General features: G+C 28.0%; 1 protein-coding gene across 1 annotated transcript in view; it reads left to right on the top strand.

The window, feature by feature from the left end:
- Positions 1 to 1,634, top strand: part of DEG7 (DegP protease 7) — a 38,908-nt gene extending 37,274 nt beyond the window's left edge. Inside the window, exons 23-24 of the mRNA XM_022287714.2 lie at positions 71 to 182; positions 1,153 to 1,634. Coding sequence (XP_022143406.1) covers positions 71 to 182; positions 1,153 to 1,329 — 289 coding nt within the window. The 3' untranslated portion in view covers positions 1,330 to 1,634. The remainder of the gene's footprint in view (positions 1 to 70; positions 183 to 1,152) is intronic.
- Positions 1,635 to 11,188: the final 9,554 nt, after the last annotated feature.

Raw genomic sequence — 11,188 nt, 5'->3', positions numbered from 1 at the left:
TGGTGGAAATTGGCATCCTTCATAGTTAAAAAAATAGTCTTAATATTGGTTGGCTTGGTCACTTTTACAGGTGGTGCCATGGGAGTCCAGTACATAGATATGGTCTTTATGCTCTTCAATGGATAGTTGAAGTGAATGGGAAGCTAACTCCTGATTTAGATGCTTTTGTTAATGTCACTAAGGTATGTATTTCTAGTTTGGATATTGCATTATTTTAATTACCTCTTCTTGTGTTATTAAATGCTAGTTCGTAGAATAATGAACTCTCTTTGTCTCTACGTCAGCATAATATTGTTCTTTTTAAGTCTAAGCCTTAACGGATTTGTTTTTGGACTTCAAAAAGATTCAAGTGATATTATCTTCACTTACGAATCCATAACAATTATTCTCCCAAAGCATCACGGACGAACCTAATTGTCTAGTAGTTATGCGAGCCAGCTCATTCAGCCACGGCTAATAAGAAGTCAGATGTTCGCACCCACATGAGAGTCCCTTCTAGTTCTAGCGGAAAAGCTCAACTAATTAGAACAATCGACTGAGAGAATGTCATACCAATAGACTAAACGAAGACCCCCTCCACAAGAATAGAACACACCATATTAATACAAAAAACACTCCTATCATTCCCCAAGCAGCTTTAGCTTTAGCGCTCAGAGGGATGACATCTCGAGATCATGGAATTCATTTCATCAGATTGCTCTGTCTGATACCGTGTCTGATACCGTCTCAACATATAAGATTCCGAAGCTCTCCTTGAACAGTCTGTCATTTATCCACTCCCTACTAAGAGCTCAATCATTGGTCAACTCGTCTTCGAAATGTATTGTCTATTTATGTTAGAAATGTTAGTTGTGTGTTAAGGGTATATTAGTAATCAGCCGTTATAAATAGAGTGAGTGTCAAGGGAGATGAAGCAATTGGTTTAGGTTTTGGGGTTAAGTTTGCTCAGGAGGTCTTTTTATTTGTTGTGTTTTGTTTTTTGTTTATTCCCTTGGAGTAGGTGTTTTTTGTTCAAGTTATTTGAATTACTTGGATATTTTACTGCATTTTCTTATTCAGCAACTTATCAATACCTCGAATTACTAGTACTTGTAAAACTTCTTCGTTCTAGTCAAGATGCTCATCGATGTAATTCTTCTCTACGTTTACCAGGAATTAGAACACGAGCAGTTTGTCCGTGTGAGGACGGTCCACCTGAACGGGAAGCCTCGTGTTCTAACACTGAAGCAAAACTTACACTACTGGCCTACATGGGAGTTGAGATTCGATCCCGAGACCGCAATGTGGCGTCGTGTGACAATTAAAGCATTGAATCCAGGTAACTCATGAAATAGGTATCAGGAAAGACGAAGATCAAAAGATATGATGAGATTGAAGTCAATTGCAAAAAGGTTAGTTTGCACACTAATGCAGGTTCCACGAAATTTTGAAATCAGCTTAGAAATTTGAGAGAACATTTTTATGAGATTGTCACACGAATTAAAGTTCTGGTAAATAAGTTAATATTTTGGGATTTCGTATTAAATTATATAGTTTGTTGTATATTGGATATATATTCATGATTATAGGAGATGAAATAAAATGAAGTGGGGTTTTACCGGATTGTATAATAAGAGCTAGAGCTTGTTTGTTCACGTTCCTAACGTTCCTACTTCTTGTTTCCTGTTTACGGTTTTATTGAGAAACTATTTGGGGCATGAATCAAACAGTATTAAAAATTATTAGAAAACTATTGGTCGAAAGTACAAAATAAATTACAAAAATCTCAAGTTTCTTCAAATCTTTGTGAGTGGTCGGCACGAACACACCCACTCTATTGAATGGAAGCTCAAATTTTATTAATTTGTCGGGACAAAATTTTCAAGAAAATAAATTAGAATATTATTGAATAAGAGCATTCATTTCAACACTGATTCGGGTTTAGGATTATATTGGATGAAAATGGATTTAATCTTAAAATCCTAGTAAATAATTCTTTTTTCTAGTGTTCCTAGTAACAGTTTTTGGATAACCTTACGTAGATTTTATAGATCCAGCTAGATTTATTTTCATATACTAATAGCTAAATATATAATTCGTCTTTCATTATTACATATTAAAATTCAATGACTAAATTGTTACCAATTTTAAAGTTACAAACTAAAGTTTAAGGATTAAATTGTTACTTTAGCGAAAATACATGGGTTAAAAATATTTTTAACCTTTTCAATAACACTTTAAATGAACTGAAAATTCTCAATTAAGCCGTCAAGAAAATTGTTATATCAGGACTTGGCATGTGGGAAAAAAACATTGATTGAAAATTCTCAATTAAGCCGTCAAGAAAATTGTTATATCAGGACTTGGCATGTGGGAAAAAAACATTGATTGAGTTTACAGGAAAGTTAGATTTCAAGAATGGATATGTTGAATTTCATGGGTAAAATATTATATGAGTGCGTGTTCTTGTGTTCAAATGTATTAACACCACGATAATTTAATGGTCAATCAACACTTTTTTTTTTCTTTTTTTGTAAAATGGCCTAATTGAGAATTTTTAATCGTATTAAGAACAAAATTGAAAATTTTAAAAGGTTAAGTCGAAATTGAGAATTATGAAAACATAAGTGACTATTGTGTATATTTTATTTATTGAGTAGTTTATAATCTCAACGAGTAAAAAGAGCCAGTTGTTTTATTTAATTCAATTAGATTGTGACAATGTCTGTTGGAATTGCCAATTGAAGTTATCAAATATATATTTATATAAATTTGAAATTATCAAAAAATATATTTGTGAAAAAATTGAAGTACCAAATGAAGTTATGAATGATGCCATTGTTTGTTGTACAAATTTATGGTTGTGATGTGATGTGACGTGACGTGGGTTTTCTGTTTTCTTTTAGTCACATTAAATTCTTCTAATAATATGATATTACTTGCAATTTTATTTCAATCCTGGATTCTCGAATACATATAAAAAGAGTAAAGCCATCGAAATTTCATTTATTCAAATATGATAATAGATATTTTTAAAGAGATGAAAAAAATTAAGTTTCTTTTTAGTTCAAACAAAAGGTAGAGATAAAAATTTGAACCTCGAATTATGTGGGGTGTTATAATTTAGAAAACTTGAATTTTAATTTTTAAAACAAATTATTCCATTATCTTGGATAAGTCCTAGATTAAGCTTTTTAATTAGCTTCATCTATCAAAGAAAATCACCTGAAATTTTGTACCTGATTCATTTCTGTGTTATTAAGGAGTTTTGAATTTAATACCGCTATTTTCACAACAAATTTAATAAATCTAAGCATAGTGTATGGTGTATTGATTCCTTTATTCTTTTTCTTTATTATTTTTTTTCGAAAAAGGGACTGCGTGTGCAAGTTGTTTATTTCAAAAATAAGTTGAATAAAACTAAGTCTACTAATTTTCTCGTTATAACTACAAAAATGTGCATGATCCCCAAATTACTTCTAACAAATTGGAGTTTGTAAAAATGTATGTAACCCCGTTGCCGTATTTTGTCCAATTGGTTCGTTACTAGTACAATATTATGTCAAAAAAACATTAAAGTTATCGTTTACTAATTCGATCGGTATGTCACCTTAAAATTAAGGCAATAATATTAACCATAAATAATTACAATAATCAAAATAAAAAATTTAGGGACATAATTAAAACTTTTAAAATTTAGAGATAAAATAGACTATCGTAAAAATTGAGAGACTAAGTTGCAACTGAATTGGTAATGTTCTTATGCAAAGTGCAAAGAATAAAAATAAAATGGTTGAACATGAGTAAGGGACCAAAATTGAAAAGTATAAAAGTTTAATTAAAACCAAAATAGATTATAAATGTGAATATTTATGGTATACTTCAGAAGCCCTAAATTGTTATTCTTGCTAGTATTCCTCCTTTATAAACTTCTTCCATTTAATCACTTTCTTTATTTTGTCAGAATTTATGAATATTTGTGAAATAAATATTAATTATCAAAAAAACACTTCTAACGAAATTTAAAGCAAATTTTAATTAAAAAAAATATAATTTATTATATTAAATACATTTTATTAAAGTAGCAACTTAAATCAATACTATTTCAAGCCAAACCGAGCATAGCTCAAATAGTTTAGGCATCTCTGACCAAAAAGTCATGAATTCGAACTCCCACCCCCATAATGTTGTACTAAAAAAATAAATACTATTTCAAGAGCACAACATCAATCAATATCTATATCGATATCACCATTAAATTTGTATTATATTTTTATCAACACTAATATTTGATTATTAAAATATAACATTTTTCATGTTAAAAATATATGGAGCTGAACTTCTGGCTTTTTAATCAGTTGAAATTATATCCAACAAATATTAAGTTAATAATAAAAAATAGTAAATAAATAGATAATTTAAGATCATATATTTATATATACATATTTATAGTTGGGAGCTAGTAACATCATTAAAATAGACCAAATTTAACACATTAATTTGCTGATCTCTATATATTCTATTCATCCCTTTCACCACTTACCAAACGCCATGAGATCCAAAGCTCCACAGCCAAAGCGCCACCACCAGTGCCGCCGTGACCGCTGGCTTCGGCGACGTTCCACCGGAGAAATAATACCATTGGCTGTTCACATCGGTTTGGTACACGTTATCGGGGACGCCGGTCGTATAAATGAACCTCGGTGGCGGCGGTGACAAGTGACCGGGAACACCTGTCGTATAAATGAACCTCGGGGGCGGTGGCGGGGGTGACAGCGCTGGGTTGCAATACGGCGGCGGCGACCGCTGAATGCATGGCTTGGAACAAGGGCAGGATCCACATTTGATTTCGACATCGGGATTCTCCAAACCGACCGATACCAACGGTGAGGTATCGGCGTCGGTGAGGAGAATGAAGAGGAGGAGAAGAGAAGAGGAGAGAAGAGGAGGCGCCATTTTGAGGTAGAAGAAGCTCTGAAATCAATGAAGATTTTGTTTTCAGAGTGAGAGAAGAAAGGGAGTGTTATTTAATGTAAAGGTGAGTGTGTTGGGCTGTTATTTGCTTATGTTAGTTGCATGGGAATAGTGGAAAAAGCTAAAAGGTGAGGGTCATTTTGGTCTTTTCCTCTCACTTTTATTTTTATTTTTTAGTTCAATTATGAATTTTGTCCCAAACTTTTTTTCTTTCCAACGATTTTGTTGGTTTATATTCAATTTCATGCTTTACAACATTTGGTTATCTAATAGTGAAGATAAAAATATTAAGTAGTAAAGTTTTCGAGTCCCAATTTTTTCATACCGCAGTGTTATTGGGCTAAATTTATTGTAGTCAGTTAAATTATGCATGCTTTACTTTTATTTAGTTTTGATTGTCTACATCATTTATGAAATGTAATATGCCTATTAGATGAACTATATAAAACAATTGGATACAACATGGATGAGTTATTTTAGCATTCTAATAATGAAATGAAGGATAGAAAGAGATTTTAAATAGAAGAATATGATCTAAAGTCAAGAGACAAAGTTTTGAGAACTTAGGAACTAATAGTAGAACACAAAGATTAATTATTATTATTTTATTACGTAAGGGCACTTGCGTCCACCCTTAAGCTCAGCAGAAGGTTCGAACTTGAGACCTCTAAACCAATATGACCAAGAGACTCAAAATCCTTGTCAACTAGACTACTTTGGAGGCGAAATACAAGACTAATTATTATTATTATTATTATTTTATTTATTTGGTGGAAGAATAATGAGAATGGTTGAAAAGGGGTGTGAGAGACTCCTTCAAAAGGGTTTGCTAAGGTTTGTGATAGTGAATTGCATGTGGGTGTTGTAAATGTGGGGGACCTCATCTCCACCTAATTAATTTCTCTCTTTTTTAACTTCTCAACTCAACTCAAATAGGGCTGTTTTTTAGAATCATCTTAGATATAGGTACATTTTCTGTTCAAAAAAAAAAAAAAATATATATATATATATATATATTCAAATTATTAATAGAAACTTAACCGAAAATATTGAAATTATTTGTTATGCAAAGTTTAGAAACAATAAGAAACATCATTTTAACTATTTAAGATCGGATTAAGGACTAAAATAGAATACCAAAATAACAACATTTCAGGGAACCAATAACTTTCTTCACACAGAAAAAAAAAACAAAGGAAAAAAAGAAGTCTTCAATGGCTAGAAAGAGTTCAGGGGAACCAAAAGTGGAATAAAATCAGTGACCACCAATCTTCCATTGTGTTGAATATATATGTTCCCTTTCGTGTTTGGTATCAATTTATTCTTCTTTTTCTTTGCTATATATATATATATATATATTTCAACGCAACAAATATGTGTCTCAACTTACGTTCAAGTTTGGCAGATTTCAATCATTCTCATTATTTGTGATGCTATTAATTAAAATTGAGTAGCTATATGTTCGTAAAGTTTTTTTTTTTTTGCCCTTTTAATTGATAGATAAAAAACCCGTCAATATAAATATAGTTGACGACCAAAAAACGTCAACAAATATACAAATATTGTCGGTTAAACTCTCATGTTTTCAAATAATTATATTTTAGCCCTGATGAACTTGGCACAAAAAACCATTTTTCACTCTCGTTATCATAATTGTTCACATGTATATTTTGTTTGCTTGATGATTTGATATTTAACAAGAAAATAAATTATCATTTAAACAAAATAATTAATGAAAAACTAAAATATAACACGATCAAAACTGAACAGAAAAAATGAAAATTAAAATACTAAAACAAAATCAGTTTCAACAATGTTATCAAATGAAAATTTGATTAAAAATTTTGAGAAATTGAAACTTCAAACCATTAGAGATCAATGCATACTCCAACAAAATTATATTCTCTTACTTTGCCCCAAAAAATTGAACATATTTCAAATCTCACTTATCTTGAAAATTAATTTCCATGTATTTTTTGGTATCATAAATGTCGTAGTGTCAGATGATTGTCCCGTAAAATTAGTCGAGGTGCGTGTAAGTTGGTCCGAATTATTCATAAATATATATATAAAAAAGAAAAAAAAACATGTTTCCAAAAAGAGAGAGAACAAAGATGACAACGCATTATGCTTTCTTTTTTTTTTTCTTTTTTCTTTTTTCTTTTTTCTTTAATTTCTCTCCCTATATAGAATAAAACTTTCAAACTGATTTATATATATTAATTATTTGTTTAAGAACTTGTCTAAGAAAATTTAAGAGTAATTTTGAAGGCTGACATTTCTTTGCTGCCAATGATTCCCTTTCCCTCCTTTATATAAAGTGTTCTATTCCACAGCATAATACATATATTCTCCCACTTTGGGGATATATTATATATAAAAAAATAATTACGTAAAGTTGAGTATAGTTCAACCGATTAAGAAACGATGTGGACTTTTATTCTCATCCTTACCCATTATAATATATATATATAAATAATAATTATGAGGTTAAAATACAATTTTTATCATTCCAATTTATCTAGTTTCTAGTTCATCATTTGGTCTCCAACTTAAAAAATATATATATTTTTTATTTAAGTCGCCCAAAGTTTTAATGAGTCTCAAGTTGTCAATCCTCCCACTAATAATAATTTAAATCAAACATTGATAGAAGTATTATTTTTTTATTGTCAATTAATACTTACATATAGTTCATGACATTCGTAGAGAAAAAGATAATTAGAGTTAAGGATTGTTTAATAAAAAAGAAAAATGGAGAGAAGTTAGAAGATTAAAAAAAGTCTTTGTTAGAAAATTTTAAGTATTTAAGATTATAAATATCAAATAGGAAATTTAAAAAAAAAACAGATAAGTAGAATCAAAACCATATCCTAATCTAGTATTAGTGTATAATATATTAAAAAGTGTGATGGTTAAAGAATTATTTTTTGACATATCTCTTGTCTTTTATATAATTTTAAATTTCCAAAGCTATCCTAATTAACCAAGTTAAATTAAAAAAATATTCTAGATTTAAAAATTAAAAAATATATAGTTTTGAAAACATGTATTGGTGAAGATTTCTAAAATAACTTTTAAATGAAATCTTATAATACAAACACATATTTAAAAAATAACAAAATTTTCTTGGAATAAATAAATAACACATTTTATTAATTAATGCCTCATTTTGACCCTATATTATGGGCATTACTTTTATATTATTATAAAATCTAATTTATATGTTAAAATATATATAATATATATAAATATATGAGAGAAGAAAGGAATCATATACCCACTTGAATAATGTGTAAAAGATGAAGAGAAAAGCTATAGCTTTGATCATATTCTTTAGTAAAGGGAATGAAAATACTATTCTTTTTAATCAGAGGGATCCCATTCTTTTATATACTTAAATTTTTAAGGGTATAAATAAAATATTTGAGCCATCTATTTCTATACCTTAGTTCGTGAATTATGGCATTACATTCATTCATGTATTAAATTTATGTCTCACATAAAGAAATGGAGAGTAAATAAACTTATTATTTTATAAAAACAATATTATTATCAACAAACCAACTAAATTAATTAAATAAATCAAAATAAGCTAATAAGTGAGGGAAACCCTCGTATTTTTATAACTAAGAAATTAAAAGAAAGTAAAACACAGTTAACTAGATCTAGTATATCAAGCTTAAAAATGTTGCAATTAAGATTATTAAAATTAAAATACATGAATTCTTTTTATAGTAATTGGAGCACACACTTGTATCTTGTACCTTTTTCCGATGTGAGATAATTTTCTCTTTCTAATATTTGTCCAAAACCCAACAATAAGTTATACTTAATTAATTAACTAATTCTCACCGACCTAATATATAAGTCAATTGTTAAAATAAAAAAATAAAAAAGGTTCAAAGAGTGGAAAGTTAAACCCAAACCTTTAATTACATTTTTATTATAACACATAAACTCCCTTCTAGTTGCAATCCTAATAATCTAGAGAGACAAAAAAAAAAAAAAAGGCAACGTTGTATTCCTAGTTTTGAAAATTCAGATTAATATTAAAATAACATAATGAGTCCACATATAAAGAATAATGCAACTTTGAAAATTCATATTAACATAGAATTGATTAAACAATTGATTTGTGATTCTTTTTTCTTTTGAGTTCAATAAGAAAATTAAGTTTTTATCAAAATAAAAATTAAAAAAATAAGAAAATTCAAGTTTGACCAGAGATATGTACTTTAATTATATTAAATTTTTTTATTATAACATGTGTGAAGTGAAAATTAAACTTCTATCCTTAAAAAAAAATTAAATAGATGTCTTTAAGTTCTTAACTAGATTATTCCAATCTAAATAAATATATATTTAGTGTTGATGATGAAGTAGAAAACATAAAGTAAAACTAAGAGTAATAATAGTTAACTTTTGCAATTTTCTTTTATTTACCAAGGACTTTTAGAGCATAAAGAATAAATATATAAATGTTTTAAAGAATTAAGATTCCAATTACAAAGTACTGTAGGGTACTTTATATTATTAAAAAAATATATATTAATTAGTTTTAAATATTATTTTGGTCATAAATATTTAACTGTGATCCAGTCTTGTCATCGAATTGGAAGTCTATAGATCGATCACATTATCCAAAATTAGCCTTAAGTCAATGTTGTTTTTTAAATTGGGTTAGCCCATGACTCAGTATGTTTGAGTCGTATTTTAGATTGGTCCATTGAGCCAAGTCTGATCCAAAAACTATTACTATTTATGTATATAATATATTAATATATTATTCATTTATTATTATTAAAAACCTATTTTATAAGCCAACATATGCCTACAACTTTGACATTATCAGTCTACTAATGGACTGACATCTTAAAGATGTGGGGAGGAAATCCACGTAATAGATTATAATTGTGGTAATATTTTTTTAAATGTATAATTTAGAAGTACAAAATTTCAAAAATTTTGAATGTGCTAAAAAATTAAGGAGCAAAATGAGGCACTACAGGTACACGGGAGAAAAGATAATATATATATATATATATATATATATATAATAAACACTAAAATTATAAAAGGAAGGCACAATATTTCAAATGGAATTTTCCACCGATTTTCATGTATAAAGGAACTACACATTGCCCCTATTTATAGGTAATTGAAGAAGCCTGTGGTGTAATTAATTGCCACAAAGCATGTGGTGTAATATGTAGTTTTTTTTTTTTTTGACACTAAGCATGACCTCTACTAATTTAGAATTTTTCATGTTTAGTATTTCATTATTTATAATAGATATGTTCCTTATTTTAGAATTTTACATATTTATTATTAAAGGCGTCTATTATTTTAAAATAAAAATTTTTGGATAACTTTTTTAAAGAATTACAAAAATTTCAAAATAATAATATAAAAACCAATATTTAAAAATTAATTGTTAATAATTAAAATAAATTATTATATGAACCAATACAAAGCTATTCAAAAAGTCACTTGGATTATGGATCTATGGAGTGTTTGAGTTATGGAATAAAATATCTTAAAAATTTGATAATCTCAACAAATATCTAATGGTATTTTATTATTTATATTTAAAATCGATAATAATAACAATAATGATATTCAATCGCTTACACTTACAGCTTACGCCGTTGCCTGTTGCTTCTTTAAGTTGGCCCAACTCAGCGAAATAATGAAGCTTACTATGGTTAATTTTAATCTCGGTAAAATATTAAAATAATTAGGTACAATTTGTAAATATGACAAAAATATTTACTAAGATAAATACAATAGAAACTACATTTAGTTTTTTTAAAATATAATACTTTTTCAATAAAAAATGGAGATCCAATTTTAAAATTACAACTTTACCCTACAATACATCTAATATACATCTGTAATATATCTGCAATATATCTGACTACTGATATATATCTATGATATACCACCGATACAATAATGATATACAATTGATTTACTTCAGATATGACTATGATATCTACTGAACTTCCAATATGACTTACAAATGTATGATAACCATTGATTTACCATGTCGATACAACATTTATATATATGTGATATATATTTGATATATCTCTAATTTATCATTGATATACAAATGATATATCACCAATATAACTTCTTATATATGATTATATGATTTGCCACCGATATATATTTGATATATACTTATTATGCTTCTAATTTACCATTGATATACCTTTGATGTAACCAT

This window comes from Momordica charantia (assembly GCF_013281855.1).
Source record: "Momordica charantia cultivar OHB3-1 chromosome 8 unlocalized genomic scaffold, Mcharantia_2.0 BLBB01000008.1, whole genome shotgun sequence".
In the NCBI taxonomy this organism is placed as follows: Eukaryota; Viridiplantae; Streptophyta; class Magnoliopsida; order Cucurbitales; family Cucurbitaceae; genus Momordica; species Momordica charantia.
Note: the sequence above shows the minus strand (reverse complement) of the source record. Positions and strands in the feature narration are given on the sequence as shown.